The following is a 27067-nucleotide window of genomic DNA, read 5'->3' as shown; positions in this document are numbered from 1 at the left end:
AAAGTGTTTATATTTAGAATTGTATTGATAATTTATAGAAATAATTTAAATAATAATAATAATTTAAATAAAAAAAATATGGCGATATTATAAACCAGCAAATCTATAGAAACTGAGGAAGCGTAAAGCTGCACTGTGTAACTTTTCTTGTGGAGGGTCTGCCATCTTTATTGGCCCTCAGGCCTTCAGTTGAACTGGCCTAATTGATCATAATCAATTAGCCCCCCCTCCCCCCCATCCGGCTGTGCGCCCCTCCTCCACCCTCACCGTACTCCTCACGGGGTCTCCGGGCTTGAACTTCTCGGGTGTCCACCTCGCTCCTCCTCGGCTCCTCCTCGCCTCTTCCCCGGTTCTTCCTCCTCCTCTTCCCCGCGGATGTGATGTAAACACGGCCCCTCAGCTCCGTCTCCAGCCCCGTGCCCGTGTCCGAGCCCCACACCGAGTTAACGACGCCTCCTCGGGCTCCACGCCGCTTCCAGGCCGCTCTCCAGCCCTCTCCTCTGGGCGTGTGACCTCACCAAGGACCGTTACTTGAGCTCCAGGATGAACCGCTGAGGACCGAGTGTGCGCGCTGAGCCAGGCCGAGCACAGCGCTCCGTGAGGCGGCTACACACGGACCGAGGCCCCGCTGCTGCTGGAGCGACAAAAAGAACAGGTAACAACTTAGGACAAACTCGAGGAAAAGTGACGTAAAAGTGAATTTTCTGTTAAAATAAAGAGTTTTGCGCGTAAAACGTCACATAATGAGCTAGAGGATCCGAGGCCGTGGCTGCTCCAGGCCTAAACTTTTTCTGAAGCTTCAGCGAGCGGAGTCTGGAGGAGATTAGGGTTAGTTCTGGTCTAGTCCCGGTCTACAACCAGTTTAGTCCTGGATTAGCTCTGGTTTAGTTATGGTTTGCCTAATCAGTGTTTGATACTTGTTTTAGGACTGGTTTGAACAAAGTCCCTCCATAAACCAGGATTATACCGGCTGTGGGCCAGGTTCTAGTTGAGTTCTGGTTAGTCCTGGTGTACAACTGCTTTATACAGTTTTAGATCTGGTTTAGACCTGGTTTAGTCCTGGTTGAATGCTGGTTTAGTCCTAGTTTACACCTTGTTGAATCCTGATTTAGACCTAGTTTGGTCCTGGTGTAGACTGGTTTAGACATGGTTGAATCCTGGTTTAGATCTGCTTTAGTCCTTTGTCTTTCTTTTGTTCCAAAGTTTGTTCTTTGGCTTGATTCATTGTCCTGTTCCTTTATTAAGCTTGGTTTAGTTCTGGTTTAGTCCTGGTTTAGTCCCGGGTTAGTCACAGTTTAGTGCTGGCTCAATCCTGGCTTAGTCCTGGTTTAGTCCCAGTTTAGTTCTGGTTGATTCCTGGTTTAGTCCTGGTTTAGTCCCGGTTTAGTTCCAATTTATTCCCACTTGAGTCCTGGTTTAGTTCTGGTTGTGGTCCTGGTTGAGGCCTGGATTAGTCATGGTTTAGTCTAAGCATGTTCTGGGGTATATAGAGATGAGCCCTTTAGCATTGTAAATATGTTGTAAAGTTCATATAAATCTGTATACAAACAGTCCAAACCTACATTATGTGAGTGAGGTCAGAGGGCGCGACCCCAGTTTGACCCTGAAGATCAAGTTTGAGTTATTTTTAAATCTGGTTTAGTTTTATACTTGACAGGTTTGCTCAAACTAAAGAGGAGTAAAGGCCACTTCACCAGGACAAGCAGTGTCATCACAATACCAAAATTTCAAATTTGATTTTGATAGGATTAGACTTAAGACTCGATATTGATTCTGATACCACGATGCTAGTTTCTGTATCTATTAGTATCTGATCTTCAATACTTTATGAGCCCACGACTGAACTAGAGTGAAATCTGTCACACACGTTCTCTCTTAGATCACATTTCTCTGTCTATGAAGAGTTTTTAATCAGAAAAAAATGACCCTGTAGTTTAGACCATTATAAATATGTTCTGAAATATCCCTGTGTGTCAGATGCCCTCCCCGTGTGTCAGATGCCTTCCCCATGTGTCAGATGCCCTCCCCATGTCTGCATGAGGTCTTATTCTGTGTAAAAGATGCTAACCCTGTAGTTTAGACCTCTACAGATATGTTCTGAACATGGAGGATTCTGAGATTAGTTTAAAGTTCTGATTTCAGACTTACAGGTTTAAAATGTGCTATCTTGATTTGACATATTCCTTGTAAATCATAACTGTACTGGTCAGAATAATCATAATATATATTTTTTTCCCAACTCAAGCTGCTCTAATTGCAATGATATAACAGTCCATTATTCACTCCAGTCTGTGGTACAGGACTCCTGGTTTAGTCCTGGTTCAGTCCTGGTTTAGTTCTGGTTCAGTCCTGGTTCAGTCCTGGTTCAGTCCTGGTTTAGTCCTTGCAGCTCTGCTCAGTGGTTGTGTGTTAAATTCCCTTTGGTTCAGGACATACCTGAGTCTCATGTTGAGACCTGTCGCACATAAACCCTCCAGGTGTGTCTCCTCTTACAGGACTGAACCGGGACTGAACCAGGACTGAAGCAGAACTAAACCTGGACTGAACCAGGACTGAACCAGGACTGAACCAGGACTGAACCAGGACTGAACCAGGACTGTATCATGACTGAACCCTCTTAGACCTTGTGTTACATAACAGAGTCATGTTTGGATGTTTCTGTAAACTCCAAGTGACAACAAACCACAGCTGCTCCACATCAGAACTCATCTGTTGTTCGGTTATGATCCTGGTCTAACTCCGGCCTAACACTGAACTATGTCCTGGTTTCAGATCTATAGTCCAGTTATGATCCTGGTCTAACTCCGGCCTAACACTGATCTATGTCCTAGTTTCAGATCTATAGTCCGGTTATGACCCAGGACTAACTCCGGTCTAACACTGATCTATAGTCTAGTTATGATCCTGGTGTTGTGAGAGTTTTAACATTTCTATGGGATTTATCAGGAATTTTGTAGAATCAAAGGAACCGTCTGTATCCTGCCTCTATCAATATAAAAAAGTGCAACAGCTGCTTTGACCAAAACTCCAAACTATAACAACTTTATGTCTAGTGTTTTTGTGATTAAGAATAAATCAGCGATACAATAGTTCTCAGTAAAAGTTCTATCTGATGTGAACTTGTTTAGCTTGGATCTGGGGACACTCAGGTCATCTTTATGGAGTAACATCTTACACACAGTTCCTTTTACTTAACCCTGGTCTAAACCTGGTCTAAACCTGGTCTAAACCTGGTCTAAACCTGGCTAAACCTAGTGTGACCCTGGTCTAAACCTGTTCTAACCCTGGCCCAACCCTGGCCCAACCCTGGTCAAACACTGGTCAAACACTGGTCTAAACCTGGTCTAACCCTGGTCTAACCCTGGTCTAAACCTGGTCTAGCCCTGGTCTAGCCCTGGTCTAGCCCTGGTCTAGCCCTGGTCTAACCCTGGTCTAACCCTGGTCTAACCCTGGTCTAACCCTGGTCTAACCCTGGTCTAACCCTGGTCTAAACCTGGTCTAAACCTGGTCTAACCCTTGTCTAAATCTGGTCTAACCCTGGTCTAAACCCGGCCTAAACCCGGCCTAACCCTGGTCTAACCCCGGTCTAACCCCGGTCTAACCCTGGTCTAAACCCGGTCTAAACCCGGTCTAACCCTGATCTAACCCTGATCTAAACCTAGTCTAAACCTAGTCTAAACCTAGTCTAAACCTGGTCTAAACCTGGTCTAAACCTGGTCTAAACCTGGTCTAAACCTGGTCTAAACCTGGTCTAAACCTGGTCTAAACCTGGTCTAAACTTGGTCTAACCCTGGTCTAACCCTGGTCTAAATCTTTTTGGTTCTTTTAGAGATGTAGTCCGGTTGTGATCCTGGTCTTGCTGGAGAACCATGCTCCTGTGTCTGCTGCTGCTCTTCACTGCTGCAGCCTCTGGACAGATCGACCCAAGTAAATATATATATATATATTTATAATAATAATAATAATAATAATAATAATACTAATAATAATAATAATAATAATAATAATAATTATTATTATTATTATTATTATTATTATATTTTGCACCAATTAAATAGCATGTATTGGTTTTATGACTTTCTGAACTGAATGAGAACTGATACTTTGCTGCTGATGTCATCAATATTCTCTGGGGGTGTAATGCTAACTGTAGGCACTGCTCTGTCTGAAGCTCTGTTACTCAAGTTAGACTTTAATTTGAGCTTTGGTATAACACAATCTGACCATAAAGGACTGACTTAGCTGGAGCTACAACAGGTGAGCTGATTTGTGGTGTTAAACAAGTCCCTCTCAAACGCTCAGATTGATCACAGTTTAAATCCATTTTGTATTTTTTCTTGAACTCACCTGTCTTAGCTCAGTATACTGCACTACATTACCCATAACTCTCTCTGTTTGACTATATTTGCCATGATGCCTTGTGTCAGGTCTGTGCAGGTACGCTCTGGGTTTGGAGGATGGACGAATCAGAGACGAGGCCCTGAGCGCCTCCAGCCAATGGCATTTCACCACTGGGCCTCAATACGCCAGGTACATAACACACCGGGGTCAAAGGTCAGAAACAATAGTGTGATGCGTTGCCAGGTGTGCCTTGCAACAATGTCCAGTTCCAATTTCAACTTCACAAATGCATTTAATTGAGTAATTTGTCATAGACTGTATGTATAATGGACATAGCTAAGCCGCTAGCCGCCACGTTCCAAACAGGAAGTGATCATGGGTGCGATCAACTCAAAATTTACTTTTTATTGAAAAACTGTCACCCCACTGTCTGTATTCTGACCTTAAAATGTTGGTTTTAACCTCCTATACACGATCCTGGCACTTTTCACTATTTCGCTATTTTGTTCCCAAATAAAGTTATAAACATTTCTTTATAACTCTGCGTCGCTATGGTGACCACTTCTTTCTATAGTTCTATAATCTTACATCACCTGAACACGTCTCTACTGTAGGCTCAACCGCGAGGAAGGCGATGGAGCCTGGTGTCCTCAAGTCGCCTCTGACTCCCAGTACCTACAGGTCAGTCACAGGGTCTGCAGGGGACAGTGTGCGGTCTGTGTGGAGTTTGCATGTTTTCCCTGTGTCTGGGTGGCTTTCCTCTGATTTTTCCCATCAACCCAAAACATGCACAGTTGGTCAAATGTTCCAGCTAAAATAGTCTGGACTAAGACTAGACCAATATGTAGAGATGGGTCCCACTGCCCCTGACAGGTTTAACCCAGAGACACTGAAGGATGGGTCAAATACAGGTTTATTCCAGAGACACTGAAGGATGGGTCAAATACAGGTTTAACCCAGAGACACTGAAGGATGGGTCAAATACAGGTTTATTCCAGAGACACTGAAGGATGGGTCAAATTTTCTTGTAACATCAATATTGAATTTTTAAAGTGCATCTGGGCAGCCTGACTGTGTTGTGTTTTTAAGGTGGACCTGGGCCGACTGACATTCCTCACTATGGTGGGCACTCAGGGACGATACGCTCACAGCTCGGGGAATGAGTTCGCCCGAGCATACCGCCTTAACTACAGCCGCGACGGGGTTTTGTGGAAGTCCTGGAAGAACCGCCAGGGAAACACGGTAAAACTTGGTATAAACCAGGACTGATCCAGGACTGATCCAGGACTGAACCAGGACTAAACCAGGACTGAACCAGGACTAAACCAGGACTGGACCAGGACTAAAACACAACTGAACCAGGACTAAACCAGCACTAAATCAGGACTGAACCAGGATTAAACCAGGATTCAACCAGGACTAAACCAGGACTAATCCAGGACTGAACCAGGACTGAACCAGGACTGAACCAGGACTGGACCAGGACTGGACCAGGACTGAACCAGGACTAAACCAGGACTAAACCGGGGCTGAACCGGGGCTGAACCGGGGCTGAACCGGGACTGAACCGGGACTGAACCGGGACTAAAACAGGACTGAACCAGGACTGAAACACAACTGAGCCAGGACTGAGCCAGGACTGAGCCAGGATTGAGCCAGGATTGAGCCAGGACCGAGCCAGGACCGAACCAGAACCGAACCAGGACCGAGCCAGGACCGAGCCAGGACCGAGCCAGGACCGAGCCAGGACCGAGCCAGGACCGAGCCAGGACCGAGCCAGGACCGAGCCAGGACTAAAATACAACTGAGCAAGGACTAAACAAGGACTGAACCAGGACTGAACCAGGAATGAATCAGGATTGAACCAGGACTGAGCCACAACTGAGGTCTACACCAGGACTAAACTGACTACACCAGGACTACACCAGGACTAAACCAGGACTAAACCAGGACTGAACCAGGACTGAGCCAGGACTAAACCAGGAATGAACCAGGACTACACCAGGACTGTTCCAGGACCAAGGCAGAACTAGACCGAAGCTAAACCAGGACTAAACCAGGACTGAACCAGGACTAAGCCAGGACTGGACCAAAGCTAAACCAGGACTGAGCCAGGACTGAGCCAGGACTAAACCAAGACTTAACCAGGACTGAACCAGGACAGAGCCTGGACAAAACCAGAACTGAACCAGGACTTAACAAAAACAAAAACAGGGCAAAATATGATTTCCTAAACAACGGTTTGGTGAATGAACTCAGAAAGAGACGGAAATGTAAACAATGTAGAGGATTAAATGACAGGAAATGACATCAGCTACACTTCCTGTCCTTTCAGTGAGACACAACATAATGGGGCTGGGAGGGCATCTGACACACAGGGATACAGGAGGATGGGAGGGCATCTGACACACAAGGATGGGAGGGCATCTGACACACAGTGATACAGGAGGATGGGAGGGCATCTGACACACAGTGATACAGGAGGATGGGAGGGCAGCTGACATATAGGGATATAGGGGTACGGGAGGGCATCTGATGTGATTTATTTCTTGAGGTCCTGGAAGGGAACACTAACACAGTTGCTTCTGTGTTAAACAACCTCCACCCTCCTGTTATCACATTGACTCAGGTGGACTGGAGGGCATCAAGTGTAGTTGTCTGTGTGTGGGCGAGGGCATTGGGTGTAATTGTGTGTTTGTTTTTAGGTCCTGGAGGGAAATACAAACGCGTATGCCTCCGTGTTAAATGACCTCCACCCTCCTGTGATCACGCGCTTCGTCAGAGTGCTGCCTGTGCCCAGACAAGCCACCACCGTCTGCATGAGGCTGGAGCTGTACGGCTGCAACTGGACAGGTATGGGGTGGAGGAGGAGGAGGAGGAGGAGGAGGAGGAGGAGGAGGAGGAGGAGGAGAAGTAGCCACAACAATGGGCCTTTATCAAGATTTCTGGAGGAGGACCCCCCAGACCCCCCTACATGGGCCCTACAAGCCCCTCTTAAAAACACATAAGAGAGGAGGGGAGAGACATGTGACACAAATAAGAGGCTGTGATTGGACGGCTGTTTGTTGCACTCCACACACAGTTGTATTTAAATATGTTTAATTGTCTCTGTCCTCTGTCCCGACAGTCTGCTCTCTTGGGTCTGTAGATGTTACTGTGTTTAAACGTGTTTGTTTATATATTTTCAGACGGTCTGGTGTCGTACTCAGCTCCAGAGGGACAGATCATGACTCCTCCTGGTTTCCCTGTGGTCAGCCTCAACGACTCCACCTACGACGGCTCACGACAGAGAGGGCAGGGGCACTTATATCAATACTACATCTTACATATTTACTGTATAATTCTATAGTTCTTTGCATTATTCATTCACTCTGAGGCTGCCATTCTGCACCATCTGCCCCTCCCACCACCAACACACTCCATATCCACACTAGGCCATGTGGGTGAAGTGTTTTGCAAAAGGACACAACAGTAGTTGACACCATAACCACTGCTGCCGCACTGTGGCAGCTGGTAATCCCAGCAGTGCCCCATTCAAATACTGACCAGGCCCACTAAGTCGGAACTGAACCAGGGCTGAACCAGGACTAAACCAGGACTGAGGCGGGACTAAACCAGGACTGCTGTGGTTTCTAAATTCTACCTGTTGTGTCCTTTTGCAAGACACTTCGGCCACATTGCTTAGTATGAATGTGATGTGTGAGGATGATATGCGTTTGAGGTGGAAAGGGTGATGGCACAGATTGGCAGCCTCCCTTCTGCCAGTCTGTCCCAGGGCAGCTGTGGCTATAATAGTATAATAGTAGTTTACCACCAAGCGGCCAAAAAAGCACAATATAAGACCAACGCATTATTATTATTACCACATGTGGTAATAAAGGAAGTGCTCCACTGTGTTTTTAAACACCATACCCCTTCACTAGTATTGTTTGGAAATGTTCAGCCCTGGAATTGCCAATCTCTTCTAACCTAAAGGTAAAAAGTTGCTGTTAACTTGAAACCTACCACTACATGACATCATAAAGTGGAACAGAGCATTTTGAGGTTTGGAGGTGTAGACATGTATTTGAGGAAGTAACATAACATGGTTTAAATATCACATGAGTCAGTTTTGTGTAATATAGGCCATTAAAAGTTTCTCTGTTTCTGTGGTGGCAGGCGGTTGGTGGGAGGCTTGGGGCAGCTGACTGATGGAGTGACCGGTCAGGACGACTTCCTGTCCACACGGCAGTACCAGGTTTGGCCCGGATACGATTACGTCGGCTGGAAAAACCAATCCCTTGCCCAAGTGGACATTGAGTTCACCTTCGAGAAGACCAGAAACTTCACCCACATGAAGGTAAGAGTCAGAGGAGCAGAGTCAGAGGAGCAGAGTCAGAGGAGCAGAGTCAGAGGAGCAGAGGCAGAGGAGCAGAGGCAGAGGAGCAGAGGCAGAGGAGCAGAGGCAGAGGAGCAGAGGCAGAGGAGCAGAGGCAGAGGAGCAGAGGCAGAGGAGCAGAGGCAGAGGAGCAGAGCCAGGGAAGCAGAGGAGCCGAAGAGCAGAGAATGCAATGACAACGCTTATTTAGTCCTGGTTTAGACCTGGTCTAGTCCTGGTTCAGTCCTGGTTCGGCCCTGGTTTAGTCCTGGTTTCCTTCTCTTTCAGGTCCACAGTAATAACATGTTTTCTCGTGGTGTGAAGATCTTCTCGTCAGTGTCATGTGCGTTTAAGCCCCGTCTCCAGGGTCCTTATGGGGCTGAGCGTGTGGCATTCAGGACGGTTCTGGATGACCGAAACCCGAGTGCCCGCTATGTGACGGTGCCTTTAGGGCGCGCAGCCAGGGTCGTACACTGCAGCTTCACCTTCGCAGACATGTGGATGATGTTCAGCGAGATCTCCTTCCACTCAGGTAGTGGGTAGGCGGGGCAGTTTCCTGAATTAGTCCTGGTCTAATCCTGGTCTAGTCCTGTTTTAGTCCTGTTTTAGTCCTGTTTTAGTCCTGGTTTAGTCCTGGTTTAGTCCTGGTTTAGTCCTGGTTTAGTCCTGTCAGTTCCTGCTCATGTTTGTCTTCATTTGTGAAACATTGTCTTTTTTTATATACGGTAAATCTTTATATTTAAATGTCATGACTGAGGCTTATACTCGCATCACTGGGCTTATTTCAGATCTCCAGAACAGATCACTCTCTTCAGATGGTTCTGCCATGAAGCTCAGCAGTGATACCGGCTCCGGTTCTGGAAATACATTTTCCATTTATTTTTCCCAAAGACTTTTTGAAAATTTCAAATGAGTTTAGAGAAATCACAGAGGCAAATCAGGTACATGCTGATTACTATCCAGAGCATGGTTGGTTTAAACCATATGCAAAACACAACATTTAATGAAATGTTTTAATAACTTATCTTGGTTTATTAAGTTTCAGAAACAGATTTTAAATAAAAGTATAGTAGTAAATAATAAGTCTATGGGAAAAAATGAATGAGAAATTTACTTGAAGAACTGTGGGGCTGGCGCGCTCTGTTGAGCTCGATACACAGTGAAGCACATTCCATTGTCTGTCGCTCCTTTGATTCAGCAGGTTAACACTCGTAAAGCACATGTGCTAACATGCTATCATGTCTCTCATGTCGTTTGTCCCTCAGAGGACGCCGTTGTCACAGAGACACCTCCGAGCGAAGAAGAGAAGACCACCTCAGCCCCGGTGCTCGATCTGACTGCCACTGTGTCTCCCCAGTCAGGTACAGGACGGGAGGGCATCTGACACAAAATACAGTAAGAGGGGAGGGCATATGAAACAACATGGAGGAAGTTTACCAAGTGCCAGGATCCTTTGCTTCTGAGCTCCACCTGGTGGTGTTCCTGTTCCTCCAAAGCTCTCACTTGCAGAGTGGCCTATGGAGGAAGGATCCTGGGAATTGAGAAACACCCAGTGACATAGGGAGTGCATCTGAAATCTGTTCTTACTTTCTGCAGTGGCGAATGCATCGTCTAGCCCCGCCCCTGAAGACAGGAGCTCACCCGTTCTTATTGGCTGCCTCGTGTCCATCATCCTGCTCCTGTTGGTGGTGATCTTCTTGATTCTGTGGTGTCAGTGTGTCTGCAAAGTCCTGGAGAAGGTCTGTCTCATGTTTATATCACGATAAGATCAGTTATTCCAAACTTAAGTTCACTTTTTGCAGTGTCAATGCAAACATACGTGGCCTGATTAAAGAGTCTTTCTCAGTAGATGGACAGGCCTCAACTCAGAACCTCTGAGCTGCAGAGGCTGCACTAGCACTGACTCATGATTGGTCACTACCTAAACCCCAGCACCTGCAGCCAATCAGATCAGAGAGAGTCCTTTTAGATTTAAAACAACTGGATTTCAGCATTGAGCCCACATGAGGCTCATTCTGCTTTCTGACTGGATAATTGTCTTTAGAACCAAAACCAAATTCTAACAACTCTATGTCTCGTGTTTTTTGTAATTAAGATTAAATCGGCATTAAAATAGTTATCAGTAAAAGTTATATTTCTCTCTCTGTGTTCAGGCGCCACGCAGGATCCTGGAGGAGGAGGTGACGGTGCGACTGTCCTCCTGCAGCGACACCATCGTCCTGCAGACCCCCCCTGTGCCCCCCCGCAACGTCCACACACAAGGTACTACCCCTAAACTTTGTGCAGGGAGGAGGAGTCTAACCCACAACCCCCCGTCAGAAAGAACAGTCCAGATTAATCCTGGCTATGTCCTGGTTCAGAACTGGTTTATAGTCCTGCTTTAGCTGTGGTTTAACCCAGGTTTAGTCCTAGTTTAGACCTGTTTTAGTCCTCGTTTAGACCTGATTTAGTCCTTGTCTAGACCTGGTTTAGTCCTGGTTAGTCTTGGTTTAGTTCCGTCTCCTCCTCTCAGTAAGGAGGTTGTGGGTTAGACTCCTTTGTGGCAGAGTGGTGAGCCTTTGGTTTTATTTTGTAGGGGTGAACTCTGACCCTCATTACGAGCGCGTCTTCCTATTGGACCCTCAGTACCAGAACCCGGCTCATTTGAGAAACAAACTCCCCGAGCTGTCCCAGAGCGCAGAGGCCTCAGGTACTAAATACTACTACTGCCACTGCTACTACTACTACTACTTCTACTACAACTACTACTACTACTACTACTGCTTCTACAACTACTACTACTCCATACTACTAGTACTACTGTCACTATCACTACTACTGCTATTATTACTACTACTACTGCCGCCACTACTACTACTACTTTAATACTACTACTACTTCAAATACCACAAACACTGCAGTTGTCTTACTTGGGGAAATCCCACCTGTTCTAAACCAATGGCCGTCAGATTGGTTTCAATGAGCCAGACTCAGTGGGATTTTGTTCTGCATTACTTCCTTAATTACTTCTTCTCTCCTCCTTTTCTCCTTTTTCTCCCTTTTCTCCTCTTCTCTACCTCTCTCCTTCTCACTCTCTATCTCCTGCCAACCTCCCTTCCCTGTTTTCTCCTCTCTCTCTCCCTTCCTCACAGCCCTCCTTCTGGGTAACCCTCTGTACGACCTGCTGCTCCTCACTTCCTGTCACATGACCTCTGATCCCTTCATTTCCTGTCAGCTGACCGCGGGCTGGCTGCGTGGTAAGGTTCTACAGGTGTGCTTTAGTTTTACCTTGTCGTTTTGTGCGTGTTTACAACCAGCAGGAAAGTCTATCACTGAGTTCTGTGCATCATCACCATTGCTTGCCGCTCCACAGATGTGGACTGTAACTTGCCCCTTTGTTGTGCCGCATGCTTCTCTCCATGGAAATAAATAAGTTTAGTAATAATAATAGTAATAATAATGTACACACACAGGGATGCAGGGGTATGGGAGGGCATCTGACACAGTTTGTCCTTACTTTCTGCAGCATGCGGAGGAGGGTATGCGGAGCCGGACGTGACCCAGTGCACTCCTCACCAGAGCTTCCAGGCCTCAGCTCCTCACTACGCGGAGACGGACATCGTGAGGCTGCAGGGGGTCACAGGGTCAAACATGTACGCTGTCCCCGCCCTCACCGTCGACTCCCTCACGCGCAAAGACATCAGCGCCGCAGAGATCCCCCGACACAGACTGCTCTTCAGGGAGAAGCTCGGGGAGGGGCAGTTTGGAGAGGTACCTTTCACACAAGCACTATACTGGAATATACACCAGGCAGAAAGGGGTGTACTTTCAAATACTAAACAGTGGTGTCTGTCAGGTGCACCTGTGCGAGGCGGAGGGTTTGCTCGAGGTCCTGGGCTCCTCGCGCTCAGACTCTCGCTCTGTCCTCGTCGCAGTGAAACAACTAAGACCAGACGCCACCAACCAGGCTAGGTGAGTCTGCTCCTCTGGCTCTCTGGCTCTGCTTTTCTACTCGTCTGGCTCTGCTCCACTGACTCTGCTCCTCTTGCTCTGCTCCTCTGGCTCTGCTCCTCTGGCTCTGCTCCTCTGGCTCTGCTCCTCTGGCTCTGCTCCTCTGGCTCTGCTTCACTGGCTCTGCTCCTCTTGCTCTGCTCCTCTGGCTCTGCTCCTCTGGCTCTTCTCCTCTCGCTCTGCTCCACTGACTCTGCTCCTCTGGCTCTCTGGCTCTGCTCCTCTGGCTCTGTTCCTCTGGCTCTCTGGCTCTGTTCCTCTGGCTCTCTGGCTCTGCTCCTCTGGCTCTGCTCCTCTGGCTCTGCTCCTCTGACTCTGCTTCACTAGCTCTCTGGCTCTGCTCCTCTGGCTCTGCTCCTCTGGCTCTCTGACTCTGCTCCTCTGGCTCTCTGGCTCTGCTCCTCTGGCTCTCTGGCTCTGCTCCTCTGGCTCTCTGGCTCTGCTCCTCTGGCTCTCTGGCTCTGCTCCTCTGGCTCTGCTCCTCTGGCTCTGCTCCTCTGGCTCTGCTCCTCTGGCTCTGCTCCTCTGGATCTGCTCCACTGACTCTGCTTCACTGACTCTGCTCCTCTTGCTCTGCTCCTCTTGCTCTGCTCCTCTTGCTCTGCTCCTCTGGCTCTGCCCCTCTGCTCCACTGACTCTGCTCCTCTGGCTCTCTGGCTCTGCTTTTCTACTCCTCTGGCTCTGCTCCTCTGGCTCTGCTCCTCTGGCTCTGTTCCTCTGGCTCTGCCCCTCTGCTCCACTGACTCTGCTCCTCTGGCTCTCTGGCTCTCTGACTCTCTGGCTCTGCTCCTCTGGCTCTCTGGCTCTGCTCCACTGACTCTGCTCCTCTGGCTCTGCCCCTCTGCCCCTCTGCTCCACTGACTCTGCTCCTCTGGCTCTCTGGCTCTGCTCCACTGACTCTGCTCCTCTGGCTCTGCTCCTCTGGCTCTCCTCCTCTGGCTCTCCTCCTCTGGCTCTCTGGCTCTGCTGCTCTGCTCCTCTGGCTCTGCTCCTCTGGCTCTATTCCTCTATCTCTCTGGCTCTCTGACTTTCTGGCTTTCTGGCTCTCTGGCTCTCTGGCTATCTGGCTCTCTGGCTCTGCTCCTCTGGCTTTCCGGCATTTTGCTCCTCCCTCCTCTGGTCCTGCTCCTCTGGCTCTCTGGCTCTCTGGCTCTGCTCTCATAAACACGTCTCGTTGTAGAAATGACTTCCTGAAGGAGATAAAGATCATGTCTCGGCTGAATGACCCAAACATAATCCGTCTGCTGTGTGTGTGCGTGACCTCTGACCCCTTGTGCATGGTCACTGAGTACATGGAGAACGGTGACCTCAACATGTTTCTGTCCCAACGTGAGATTGAGAGCACGCTGACGCATGCCAACAACATCCCCTCTGTCAGGTACTACTCCAAGTACTATTACTACAACTACTACAACAACTACTACTACTACTAGTACTACTGCTACAGCTACAAACATGAATGGATGAATATAGCATTTTCAAAACAATAAAAGGTGTTAGCAATTAATATACCCCCCCCCCCTTTAATACCCCATGTAAGTAAAATACCTCCTCTTCAATACCCCATACAAGTCAGTACCCCCTCTTTAAATACCTCCTCTTTAAACTGTCCTTTGGCACAGTTTTGATCACTTCACTGGTTTTGTTGTTCATAGACAGTTTTTGTTTTTGTTTTGTTTCCTCTCTGTTCTCAGTCTGTCGGAGCTTCTACACATGTCGGTCCAGATTGCCTCGGGGATGAAATACCTCGCATCTCTGAACTTTGTGCATCGAGACCTGGCCACGAGGAACTGCCTCCTGGACCGAAGACTCACCATCAAAATCTCCGACTTCGGAATGAGCCGGAACCTGTACAGCAGCGACTACTACAGGATCCAGGGAAGAGCCGTGCTGCCGATACGATGGATGGCCTGGGAGAGCATCCTGCTGGTACTGGACCAGGACTAAAACTAGATCAGGACTGAGACAGGATCAAGAGAGGACTAAAACAGGACTGACCAGGACTAAAACAAGACTGGAGCAATACTGGACTAGGACTAAAAACTAGACCAGGACTAAAACAGGACTAAGATAGGACACAAGCAGAACTTGACCAGCACTAAAACAAGACTGGACCAATAATGGACTAGAACTAAAACTAGACCGGGACTGAGACAGGCCTAAGACAGGCCTAAGACAGTACTAAAGCAGGACTGAACCTAGACTAAAACAAGACTGGACCAATACTGGTCTAGGACTAAAACTAGACCAGGACTAAGACATAACTACAACAACACTGGACCAGCACTGAACCAGGGCCGGACAGTGACTAAACGAGAACTAAACCAGGACTGGGCTGGACCGTTACTGGACCATTACTGGACCAGGATTAAAGCAGGACTAGATCAGGACCGGACCAAAACTGGACCAGGACTGAACTCGTACTAAAGCAGGATGGAACCAGGACTAAAGCAGGACTAAAGCAGGACTTGTGTTGTTTCAGGGTAAGTTCACCACGGCCAGTGACGTGTGGGCGTTCGGAGTCACTCTGTGGGAGATGTTCACTCTGTGTAAGGAGCAGCCGTATTCTCTGCTGTCCGACGAGCAGGTCATCGAGAACACTGGAGAGCACTTCAGGAACCAGGGACGACAGGTAAACCACACCTCAGGAACCAGGTACGACAGGTAAACCACACCTCAGGAACCAGGGAACACAGATACACCACACCTCAGGTAAACCACACCTCAGGAACCAGGGACGACAGGTAAACCACACCTCAGGAACCAGGGAACACAGATACACCACACTTCAGGTAAACCGCACCTCAGGAAACAGGTACGACAGGTAAGCCACACCTCAGGAACCAGGGAACACAGATACACCACACCTCAGGAACCAGGGAAGACAGGTAAACCACGCCCCAGGTAAACCACACCTCAGGAACCCGGGACGACAGGTAAACCATACCTCAGGAACCAGGGTAAAATCCATAGGCTTTATATAAATCTTCTCCATGTTGTTGAATCCTGTTGTCTTTGTTCCAGATTTTCCTGTATGCTCCTCCGCTCTGTCCTCCCTCTCTGTTTGAACTCATGATGCGCTGCTGGAGCCGAAACATCCAGGACCGGCCCACCTTTGAGGGTCTGTACCAGGCGCTTAGACCCCACGCCCAGTGACCAGAGGAACCAATCCAAGGAACCAGGCGAAAGAACCAAAAGGAACCGGGCCAAAGAACCAGAAACACAACCAAAACTCCACCAAAATTTTACCAATCCACTCTGAATGCTGCATCCACTCATTTCAAACAGTAACTCGCAAAAAAGAATCGGTAACAAGTCCAAACTAAAACTGAGAAGAAACGAGAAGCAAACCATCACCAGAACATCACCAAAACATCACAAGAATTTCACCAAAACTTCACTGAAATATCACCAATTTACTCTCAACGGTTTAGTCCTAAATCAGGTCTGAATCAGCTGACGGAACTCTCTCCTTTTGCGTCTCACCGTTCACCTGGTTCTGTTTCTGAAAATGGCTGCTCTCCTCTCTCCTCTGTGTTTCCTTCTCTTTGTCCCTCTCCTCCTCCTCTCTCCTCCCCGTCTTCCCTCCTCGGCTGTGTCTGCATGTCCACCCTAGCCCCTAATCCTTCAAACAGTACACAACTCTTCCCTCTTTAGTGGACTCTACAGAGCCTCATTCACAGAGCTCACTGCATTTGGACAGTCACATAACTCATGAAACAATGTTTATTTAAGAGTGGTTTATTCATAATCACAAGACAACAGTACATTAAAACAAAAGACCTGTCGCTGTTGGTATTCCGACTCCCACAATCCATTGTGGTATATACTGACCAGTCTAGTGGCCAGCACCGGACACTACTTTTCAAGGTGCATTGTGAGAAACTTTTGAGTGCACTACTTTTTCACTCACTGGACATTCGGACAGAACTAAACCTGGCGTGACCCTAAATAAGGAGGGGAGGGTGGACATTTCGATATAGCCCTGTCACTGTCCAATTTCACCCCTTTTAAACCCGTTTCACTTTTTAAAATGTGTTTATTCTGTGTTCTGCCGCTGTAGCCACACGTATTGCGAAGCTGAATGTGTTCATATCAAAGTTCATTTATTCTTAGAACTAGAAATTAACACGATCGTATCTGACCAGAATCTTTAAAATTCTAAAACAGTTTGTCTCAGTTTTCTAAAGTTTATAAACAGTTTAAATACAGAATTTTCACAGACTTTAAGCAAGAATTATTAGTAAAACTGTTTATATTTGAAGAGGAAATTTGATCCAACAAATCTCAAAGACGAAGTTCATCCTAAGTACGGGCACTACAGCTACTTCATTGCTTACGCCAAAGTATCTGGGCATGCTCAGTACTGTGCCAAATCAGCAAATGACCAGCCCTCCTCTCTCGTCATGGCAGACATTTTGTTTTGTAGGACATTTGTTTTATGGACTTTATGGCGCCAAAGGTGCTGCTGTTTCTCGGAGCGTCTCTGGATGGAGTCGCTGCAGTTTCCTCCTGTGGTCTTAAACATTTGTACTATTTTAATGTTAAGCACTGTTTGTCATTACCGATCATCGCTATATTAGCCACACTGGAGCTAGGGCTAGTGTTTATAGAGTTTATTTTTCTTATTATTTCTGTAATATTTGTGTCATTTTGTGAATGTGTTAAACCTGTGGGTGAAGGGACAAGGCGAGTTTTTAAGAAATATTTTTGACCAGAAAGAGCTAAAGCAATCGTTTCATTTGAATAAAACTGTACAAATGTCAGTGGTTTGTAGTTTTTAAGCTCCTTTTGTGTGTAGTAGTAGTAGTAGTGCTGTGAATAACCAGGGCTCAACCAGAACTAAATCAAGACTGAACCAGGACTAAATCAGTGCTGGACCAGGAGTAAACAAGGAGTGAATTGGAACTGAACGAGGACTGAACCAGGACCAAAATACGACTAAACCAGGGCTAAATCAGGATTAAATCAGGACCAAAGCTGGGCTAAATCAAGGCTAAACCAGACCATTGTAGTTTACAGTTTGTACTTTATTTACAGTTCTGTGCATCCCACACAAAGATTAAAATATAAATAGGCGACACTCAGAAGCACAGCACACAATAAGCCTGATTAGTTCAGCTCCTTTGACAGATTTAGTGTGAGATTAAAGAGTCAAAATGTACAAGAAAAACAACAAACAGCGAAAACACTAAGGACATCTGAGGTCATCTGAAAAGACCAAAACCATGACTGAGCCAGGACCAAGCCAGGACTAAAGCAGGACTAGACCAGACTGGACCTGGACTAAAACAGAACTACACCAAAGTCTTAATCAGAACTAAACCAGGACTGAACTAAGACTGAACCAGGTCTAAGCCAGGACTGAACCAGATTCTTATCTAGGACTAAACTAGGTCTGTAGATCTGGTTTAAGTCTTGGTTTAATTCTGATTTACACCCTGGTTGAGTCCTCGTTCAGTCCAGGATCGGTCCAGGGAGGACTGAACCAGGGTGTAAATAAGAACTAAACCAAGAGTGAACCAGGACTAAACACAGTTAAAACTCTCCAGTTCAGCAGCTCATGTAGGGCTAACCACTCTGCCACTCTGGGCTTTAGTCCATTATCTCTTTTACAATCTCAAATGACCCCAGACATTCTACATGTTATTTACAAAGAAAGTTTAAGGCAATGGTCGGAATAAAAGCTACCGTTTGAAATCATCATTTTGGTCCTCATTTAAAAAGGACAAAACAGAAAATAAATGTAAACAAATACAAGAATCATTTCAAAACAGATTTTTTTGGAGATTTTTTGGTCACAACATTTAAATCATTATACATTTTTATTATTAGGAACTCTGCAAGGTTCTTTTAGTTCAGACAAGTTGACCGGCTGTGGTTAATGAGGGGGTATTTGACTTCCTGCTAACGCATAACACATGTAGATCACCATGTTTCCTTTTATTGTTCTGGAAATGCTATATTCACCCAAAACAACGTATGAACATGTTAAAGTAGTTTTGCTTTTGATGCTAACCATTTAAAATCAACTAGTTCAGTTTTTCGTATTTTTAACTGTAAAAATCGGGTACCACACCTTTAAAAAAAATAATAATTGCCTACAGAGCGCCCCTGCTCTGTAGGGGGCGCTGTAAGGCAAAGAACATTGCAGAGTTCTATTTTAAAATAGCAGAATATTAGTTTTGGTCGAGTTTGAAGAATTTTGCATTTACTGAAGAGGGAGTGAGATGGTCATGTCATCGGCCGGTTCAATCAGAAATAATACATTTTACATTGAAATCAGTTACCAAATCAGGTAAAGTTCTGCATGAAAACCAGGGAAGTGGTCTGGAGACGTTACAGGTCGTGGACACATTCTACAGTCTGATGATGTCATAGTTTCAGGTGGAGGGCGGGGCCTGTGTTATGGGAGATTCATTGTTTTTCAAAGAGATCTCCAAACTTATCTTCCAAAAATGTTTAACGTTCTCATTATTAGTTTGGGATTGGCTCCACAAACTCGTCATATTAATCTTATGGTTTAAAGGTCATATATGATGCAAAAGTGACACTTGTGAGCTTTAAGTCATGTTATAATGTCGTTACCTCCTCAAAAACATACCTGAACTTGTGTTTTGTTTCACTCACACACGTTTGAGTAACACTTTATTATCAGTCTGTCTACATCTTCAAAGCTCAAAATGCTCTATTCCACCTCGTGATGTCATGAAGTGATAGTGTTCAAGTTAACATGTACCTTTTACCTTTAGTTCAGTAGAGATTGGCAATTGGAAATTATCCAAATGATTCTAGTGAAGCTGTGTGGAGTTTAAAAACACAGTGGAGCATTTCCTGTATTACATGACATCACAAGGTGGAACAGACTGTTTTCTGTTTGAGAGATGTGTTATAATGTGTGTTAACATGTCTGAATGAAACAAAACACAACTCCAGGTCTGTTTGTGATGAGGAAACAACATTAGAACAGAGATCAGAGAATAGAGTAAGATGGGCCCTTTAAAGTCCTTTCAAATAACGACACTCACGTCTTTGGGCTTGAATAACAGCTCTACTTTCTGAAGCTGTTCTGTTCTGGAAAAACTCATTTGACTTTTATTTATTTAAACTGACAAGAGAAGATGATGAACTTTGTTCCAGTTTTTGTTTCGTGTGTATAGACCCAGTGATTACACAGATATTAACCATAAAACAGGTCCACACATCTGCAATCCGGATCTGAAGGAGCAGACTCTGCCCAGTCCTCCATCTTAAATCTGACACAACCAACTGACAGTAAAACAGGAGCTCAAAAGTGACATTTCATTTTCTCCATAGACAAAAATGTGTTTTAGAGTTTGATTGAGGCTGATTATCATTAGGACTTTGTGAGGAAGATTCAAAAGATTCAAATTGATTAATTGCAACAACGATGGTTGCCATAGCTTCAAACGCATAAAGAGGTCACGTTTATGGCAAAAATGTGACGATTGGTCATTTCATGTGGAAACTGTGGAACGGGCAAGATTTGGAAAGGAAATAACAAAAGTCAGACTAAAGTACAGTATGTAACTTTCTGGAGTTGACACATCACCTGCTTGATTCCGTGGAAAAAGAAAGTTAAAACCTTTGTTATGAACTTTCTCCATAGGGATAGATATGTTTTATGCAGTAGTGTGGAAGATTAGAAAGCACAATATTTCCATGGAAACAAGCAAAGCAGGCCCTCCTCCAGGCCAGGTAAGAGTCAGGTCTGTGGAGATGCAAGCCCACTAAAAGTAATGACACATTTTTTATACCTTTTTCAGTGCAGTAAACGCAACCAAAATGAAAACATAATAAAATAATTGGCTAATAAGTTACATACTGTGGTTTAAGTCTTAGTTTTTAGTTTGTTGACAGACTCGAAACTTGTGAAAAGTGTTTATAAACTCATCGTGGTGAATGATTAGGTCATAATGCATAAGGTGCGGAGTGCGGAATAACTGGGCCATTGCAAAATGTTTAAAATGGACTAGTTCTGTTTTTGCATTTGTTTTTGCATTTTTAAGACTGTAAAAATCAGGTACAGAGACTTTAGAAAGGAAATTCCATCATAGAATTCTGACCTGTCCTCCAGCTCAGTTTAAACTATAGGTTATGGTCAATAGTGAGTTAACCCTTAGCTGACCAGCCTCTATCGTGCCTTTAAACTCTTTACATCTGTGTCTATGGGAAAAATGAATGGGGATTTAAACCAGAAGTAGGCAGGCACTGCTGAGCTCCCCGGGGGTGTCCTCTCCTCTGATTGGTTGTTAGCAGGAGCAGTTCTCCTTGGGGGGCGTGGCCTCTCCGTTGAGTCTTGTCTGATTGGCCGGTTTGTGCTGGACTCCAGACTCAGCCGCGTTCAGGTCCAAACTCCCGTCCTGAATGTTCTGATAGATCCTCTTAGCAGCCTCCAGGAACGCCTCCTCAACGTTCTCCCCCCTAAAGCACAAGAACCAAGAGTGAACCAAGAGTGAACCAGGAGTGAACCAGGAGTGAACCAGGAGTGGACCATGAGTGGACCAGGAGTGGACCAGGAGTGGACCAGGAGTGGACCAGGTGTGGACCAGGGCTGAACCAGGGCTGAACCAGGGCTGAACCAGGGCTGAACCAGGGCTGAACCAGGGCTGAACCAGGGCTGAACCAGGGCTGAACCAGGGCTGAACCAGGGCTGAACCAGGGCTAATCCAGGACTGAACTAAAACTAAGATAACTAAACCAGGACAGCAGAAAACATTTGAAGTGTTTTGTTGCTTACGTTTTAGCGCTGGCTTCGAGGAACAGCAAACCTGAAAAACAGTTCACAATTTGAGAAAAATTCGGTCACAGAGACCATGGAGACACGTGGCGGGCATCTGACACACAGAGGGATGGAGAGCATCTGACAGACATTGGGAGGGAGGGCATCGGACACACAAAGACAGGGAGGGCATTTGACACACACAGACAGGGAGGACATTTGACACACACAGACAGGGAGGACATCTGACACACACAGACAGGGAGGGCATCTGACACACACAGACAAGGAGGGCATCTGACACAGTTTGTACCATTCTCATCGGCGAACTGTTTTGCCTCTTCGTACGTCACATCCCTCTGAGCCTCCAGGTCGCCTTTGTTCCCGATCAGAATTATCACCTTAAACAGAAAAGAGGATTTGTTTGGAGTCATTTACCTATAGAGGGAGGGCATCTGACACAAATGAGGTATTCAGGGCAGTCCTGTGTAAAGTTACATAGTGCTTGAAATAGCAGTGGCCACTGGAGGCAGCATACAAAGCATTTACTGCTGTACCTAGTTTGCCGTAAAATGACCAAAGAAGGAGAAGAAGGAGAAGAGTAGATACTGTTAAAACACCATAGACCCTTTAGTTCACAAAAGGAGGGAGGGCATCTGACACGCACACAGTTCCACTTTAAACAGAAGGATTCTGTTCAAAGGGCATACGCTAAATTTCAACAGCATACAAATTTGACTGAAAAACTAATACAAGAATCTCGTGCATTTCAAAGCACATGTTTGTTTACATCTTAACAACAGAACTAGAGTTTTATATTAAAGACACTTAATAGTAATAGTACACTATAAAATTGTAATATACTAATAATGACAGTCTTCGCCATTTGATTATTCCACCAACTCAGATTGTGATTTTGATTTGATTGAACAGTGAACAGGCTAGAACTAAACCAGGACCAAACCAGGACTAAAGCAGGGACGAATGCAGGGACTAAACAAAGGACTAAACCAGGACTGAACAGGTGGACTCACTGTGTTTGGGTTGGTGAGGTTGCGTGCGTCTGTTAACCAGCTGCTCAGGTGGTTGTATGTACTTCTCCTGTAAAAACACAAGAGGGCAGTGTAGAAACTTGAGCGACAGTGGGGGGTTAAACGTTTTAGCTGATTATAACAGATTAAAGATGCACTGCGGTACTTTTCTGGACACCGGTGTGTCTCCATGGTCACTGAACAAAAAACTATTATCAAATAAGATGTATGCAGAAAATAACCCCATGGAGATGTTATTGCTTTGTCTGGAATATTCCATAGTACAGGGTTAAATTCAACTCTTCATGGAGATAAACACATGACACCACCAGGTCAACAGGTCAAGTTACAGGTCAGATCTGTGGAGAGGTGAGTCCACACAATAATAAGGATACATGTTTTTAAGGTAATTGTTTTTGTAATAAATAAACTTGTAACTAAATAAATGTTAAATTAAATTACTTTAATTAATACATTCTCAGATAAGCAATAACATTTCCATGGAGACAAGGAGTTGGACCCTCCATGAGAAAAGTTACATAGTGCACCTTTTAACAACTCAAGTAACTAATTGCTCCTGTCTGCTCCTGTCTGCTCCTGTCTGCTCCTGCCTGCTCCTGCCTGCTCCTGCCTGCTCCTGCCTGCTCCTGCCTGCTCCTGCCTGCTCCTGTCTTACCTGGTGATGTCGTACACCATGAGGGCTCCAGCGGCTCCTCTGTAGTACGATCGGGTCACAGCTCTGAATCGCTCCTGTCCAGCCGTGTCCCAGATCTGCAGCTTCACCTTCTGCCCGTTCACCTCCATGATTCTGGTGCCGAACTCCACCCCAATGGTGTGAGGGCAGTCCGCCATGACTGCAATGCAAACAACCTGTGTTAGATGTCCTCCCGTCCAGGACTAAATTAGGGACTGAACCAGGACTAAGCCAATGATTTCCCTCAATCCCTGTGCATCAGAAGCCCTCCCTTTCTCTTATATGCCTGTATGTCAGATGCCATCCCATCCTCCTTTAGTCCTTTAGATTAAAACAGGATCTAAACCAGGGACTAAACACCAGGGACTAAACACCAGGGACTAAACACCAGGGACTAAACACCAGGGACTAAACACCAGGGACTAAACACCAGGGACTAAACACCAGGGACTAAACACCAGGGACTAAACACCAGGGACTAAACACCAGGGACTAAACACCAGGGACTAAACACCAGGGACTAAACACCAGGGACTAAACACCAGGGACTGGACTAAACTAGGTCTGAACCAGAACTTCTCCAGGACTGAACCAGGGTTTAAACCAGGACAGAAATAGGGACTAAACCAGGACTATCACTCTATGCCTGTGTGTCAGATGCCCTCCCATCTTCATACGTACATTTCTTCTCTGTGAACTGGTGCAGCAGACAGGACTTGCCCACTCCCATGTCCCCTGTACAGACAGAGAAAGAAACAGGTTATCAGGTCAAATTTTAGACAAAAACACAAAGATTTTTAGTCAAGCTGAACAAGTTTGAAGAGAAAAAGAGTTTGCAGATTTTGCTGAGGAGTGTCTAGGAGTGTCTGCTTGCTTGTTTCATCCTTTTCTGATTGCACCTGCTGTTGAAATGTGATACTATAGAACACTGTCATTGTGCCTTTGAGCCTTGACTGCAGTGTGTGTGTGTGTGTGACTAGATTAAAGCCACTAAACAGCTCTATGTAGTGGGGGTGTAACATATAGAGAGTGTAGGTTCTCGCTCATTCTGCCTCTTTCATAATCTAGTATTGTGGCCTCCTGCATTTCTCCTGCCCGAACGCTCTGCTACACGAACAGTTGTATTATCACACGCACTTCACATTCTCGATGAAAAATTCTACATTTTAGGCATTTCTGGCCACCTCTGCTTAAGAAAGGAGATCAAAGGGTGTGCTCCAACTACAAAAGAATCACTCTCCTCAGCCTCCATGGTCTATCCAGGGCCTGGAGAGCCCCATATTCAGGAGGAGGAGTGCAGTTTTCGTCTCGGTTGTGGAACGCTGGACCAGTTTCTATACTCTCCATCGGGTCCTTGAGGGTTCATGGGGGTTTGTCACTGTCTACATGTGCTTTGTGGATTTGGAGAAGGAATTTGACTGTGACCCTTGTGGTGCCATTTGGGGGCTGCTCTGGGAGTACGGGGTCCAGAGTCCTTTACTCAGGACTGTCCGGTCCCTGTATGACCAGAGCAGGAGCTGTGTTCTCTGCTGTAAGTCAGACCTGTTCCCAGTGCATGTTGGTCTCCACCAGGGCTGCTCTTTTCTGTTCATTGTTTTTATGGACACAATTTCTAGACACAGCCAGGGACCAGGCAGGATCTGGTTCAGGAGCCGGAGGGTTCAAGAGCCAGAGGGTTCAGGGACTGGAAGGTTTAGGGGCCGGAGGGTTCAGGGGCCCGGGTTCGAGGATCACAGGATCTCATCTCTGCTGTTTGCAGATGAGGTCCAAATCTGAGGCCATAGGTCTCGACCGGAAAAAGATGGCTTGCCCCCTCCGGGTGGGTGGTGAGTCCCTGACAAGTGAGGAGTTAAAGATGGGGTGAGGAGCTCAGTCACATGGGAGGAGCTCAGAGGAGAGCAACTGCTCCTTCACGTTGAGAGGAGCCAGCTGCGGTGGCTAAGGCATCTGTTCTGAATGCCTTTAGGACACCTCCCTGGAAGCCCCAGGAGGATGCCCCAGGAGGATGCCCCAAAAGGAGGCCCCGAGAGGAGGCCCCGAGAGGAGGCCCCGAGAGGAGGCCCCGGAGAGACCCAGAACACGCTGGAGGGCCTATGTCTCCCAGCTGGCCTGGGGATACCTTGGGGTCCCACCAGAGGAGCTGGACTGTGGAGCTGTGTCTGGGCTGAGAGAAGTCTGAGAATCCCTGTTTAGGCTGCTGCCCCTGTGACACGGCCCAAGATAAGCGGAAGAAAGTGGATGGATGAACTATAATATAATAGAGCTTGATTATCGTAGGTATTCAGCATTGTGTAACTAAATACATTTTCAAGTATTCTTCATCACTGTCTATTAGCATGTATATTTCATGTCAGTTAATCTCATGATCTGCTTCACTTTCTCTTTATTTGCCTCCAGTGCAGAATTTTGCACATTCTGATAACACAGTATTTTAAATATAAAGCCAACTCGTTCCTCGTTCACTCACCAATGATGATGTATTTGAAGATATACGAGTAGTTGTAGGGAGCGGCTGTCATCTTTCCCACTGCAAAACAACACACTTTTACACACATTAACAACTCATAAACACTATATATCCGGGTTTAAAACAGCGTGTCTTTAAAGTGCTAGACCCCGAAACAAGGCGACCATCCCTGGATAAACAATCATCTGTGACCGGGACACAAAAGGAGGAGACGCGGGGCTTCTACATTACTCAGCTAAACCAGGACTTCTGCGCTAATGTGAGACATAAATCACAGTGACAGCGGCGTGGAGCTAAAGATAACACAAGTATAACTGTTCAGACACTCAAATATGCCGGTTTAAACCAAAGGGAATCTTTACATGTACGTTTTTACACATTAGCTTAGGCGCTAATTGGTCCGGTCTGTCAACGCCTAACCAGGATGCTAACGAGGGGTGTAAACTCTGGCTGTTTTTTCACAGATTTACGATAGAACAGTGATTAAAAAAAAGAGTGTGAAGGGCACGAATAGATAGATTTACCTTGTGTCTGTGCGTGTCCGCCTCGATAAATTACTAAAAACTGTTTAAATGCGTAAATGTGTAGTGGGTAAGCTGTTAGCTGTTAGCCTGGTCATCAGACAGGAAATCGCTTCCTCACCGGTTCTGAGGCAAACATCGCGAGACCTCTGTGGCTGTCAGTGATGGACGAGACTTGGGGTGAGATAACGGAGACGAGTTGACAAATAAACGATACAACTGATATTAAATGTCCTATATTACACGAAATTGATTCTTTTAAGCTTTAAGCCATGTTATAATGTTGTTACCTCATCAAAACGTGCCCAGAGGTGTGTTTTGTTTCATTCACACATGTTTGAGTAACCCTTTATTATTAATCTATCTACATCTCCAAAGTCCAAAATGCTCTGTTCTACCTTGTGATGTCACGAAGTGGTAGTTTTCAATTTAACCGCTACCTTTTACCTTCAGCTCAGTAGAGATTGGCAATTCCTGGTCTGAAATCATCCAAATGATTTTAGTGAAGGTGTATGGAGTTTAAAAACACAGTGGAGCACTTCCTGTATTATCACTTAATGACATTACGGGGTGCTTTCAGTTTAAGAAAGCACCCCGTAAAGCACCCCCGTAATTTCAGTTTAAGAACTTAGCGTAAATATGCAGGGTTTGTGTGTTAAACATGTGTGAATGAAACAAAACAACTCCAGGTCTGTTTGTGATGACAGCATAATAACATAGCTCATTATAACATAGGTCTAATGTGGGCCCTTTAATGATACTTTAAAGCATTTTCTGCTAATTCTATAGATGCATCTTAACAGGGTGAAACTATAATTTGTTACAGCCTAATATGCAATTTAGTTAATTCATTTTAATGTGTAACTTATAGGTTTATGTGGTTAAAGGATCGAAATAGGACAATACCGAAGATTGACCTAGGT

General features: G+C 45.9%; 2 protein-coding genes across 4 annotated transcripts; one reads left to right on the top strand and one right to left on the bottom strand.

Annotated features, from left to right (window-relative positions):
- Nucleotides 1-284: 284 nt before the first annotated feature.
- Nucleotides 285-17453, top strand: ddr2l (discoidin domain receptor family, member 2, like). 2 transcript variants are annotated; one of them, XM_055224441.1, is made up of 20 exons: nt 285-655; nt 3830-3927; nt 4428-4530; nt 4956-5022; nt 5431-5583; nt 7047-7194; nt 7530-7635; nt 8500-8680; nt 8987-9230; nt 9964-10059; nt 10295-10437; nt 10852-10960; nt 11274-11387; nt 11830-11934; nt 12204-12448; nt 12534-12649; nt 13869-14066; nt 14383-14617; nt 15171-15320; nt 15713-17445. In XM_055224441.1, exons 2-20 carry the CDS (start codon nt 3870-3872, stop codon nt 15842-15844), a joined length of 2703 nt encoding a protein of 900 aa, XP_055080416.1. In that variant the 5' UTR covers nt 285-655; nt 3830-3869; the 3' UTR covers nt 15845-17445. The 2 variants fall into 2 exon arrangements, with proteins under 2 accessions (XP_055080416.1, XP_033828597.1); XM_033972706.2 differs by lacking the exon at nt 11830-11934 and having other exon boundaries at nt 15713-17453.
- Nucleotides 17454-17697: 244 nt separating this feature from the next.
- On the bottom strand, nt 17698-26304 carry LOC117375978 (ras-related protein Rab-14-like). Of its 2 annotated transcripts, none has more exons than XM_033972378.2 (8): nt 26148-26304; nt 25624-25683; nt 23838-23891; nt 23139-23316; nt 22466-22532; nt 21745-21832; nt 21450-21480; nt 17698-21133 (listed from the first exon to the last, which is right to left on the bottom strand). In XM_033972378.2, exons 2-8 carry the CDS (start codon nt 25673-25675, stop codon nt 20962-20964), a joined length of 642 nt encoding a protein of 213 aa, XP_033828269.1. In that variant the 5' UTR covers nt 25676-25683; nt 26148-26304; the 3' UTR covers nt 17698-20961. The 2 variants fall into 2 exon arrangements, with proteins under 2 accessions (XP_033828269.1, XP_055080418.1); XM_055224443.1 differs by having other exon boundaries at nt 26266-26299.
- Between the last annotated feature and the right edge of the window lie 763 nt (nt 26305-27067).

This window comes from Periophthalmus magnuspinnatus, chromosome 9 (genome assembly GCF_009829125.3).
Source record: "Periophthalmus magnuspinnatus isolate fPerMag1 chromosome 9, fPerMag1.2.pri, whole genome shotgun sequence".
NCBI lineage: Eukaryota > Metazoa > Chordata > Actinopteri > Gobiiformes > Gobiidae > Periophthalmus > Periophthalmus magnuspinnatus.
Note: the sequence above shows the minus strand (reverse complement) of the source record. Positions and strands in the feature narration are given on the sequence as shown.

Excerpts from the sequence above, each read along its gene's own strand:
- ddr2l (XM_055224441.1), top strand. The coding sequence starts at position 3,870 with ATGCTCCTGTGTCTGCTGCTGCTCTTCACTGCTGCAGCCTCTGGACAG. Across the intron at positions 5,584-7,046 it reads AGAACCGCCAGGGAAACACG|GTCCTGGAGGGAAATACAAA; the intron begins GTAAAACTTGGT and ends GTTTGTTTTTAG. Across the intron at positions 9,231-9,963 it reads CGAGATCTCCTTCCACTCAG|AGGACGCCGTTGTCACAGAG; the intron begins GTAGTGGGTAGG and ends TTTGTCCCTCAG.
- LOC117375978 (XM_033972378.2), bottom strand. The coding sequence starts at position 25,675 with ATGACAGCCGCTCCCTACAACTACTCGTATATCTTCAAATACATCATC. Across the intron at positions 23,892-25,623 it reads CTTCAAATACATCATCATTG|GGGACATGGGAGTGGGCAAG; the intron begins GTGAGTGAACGA and ends CTGTCTGTACAG. Across the intron at positions 23,317-23,837 it reads CCAGTTCACAGAGAAGAAAT|TCATGGCGGACTGCCCTCAC; the intron begins GTACGTATGAAG and ends TTTGCATTGCAG.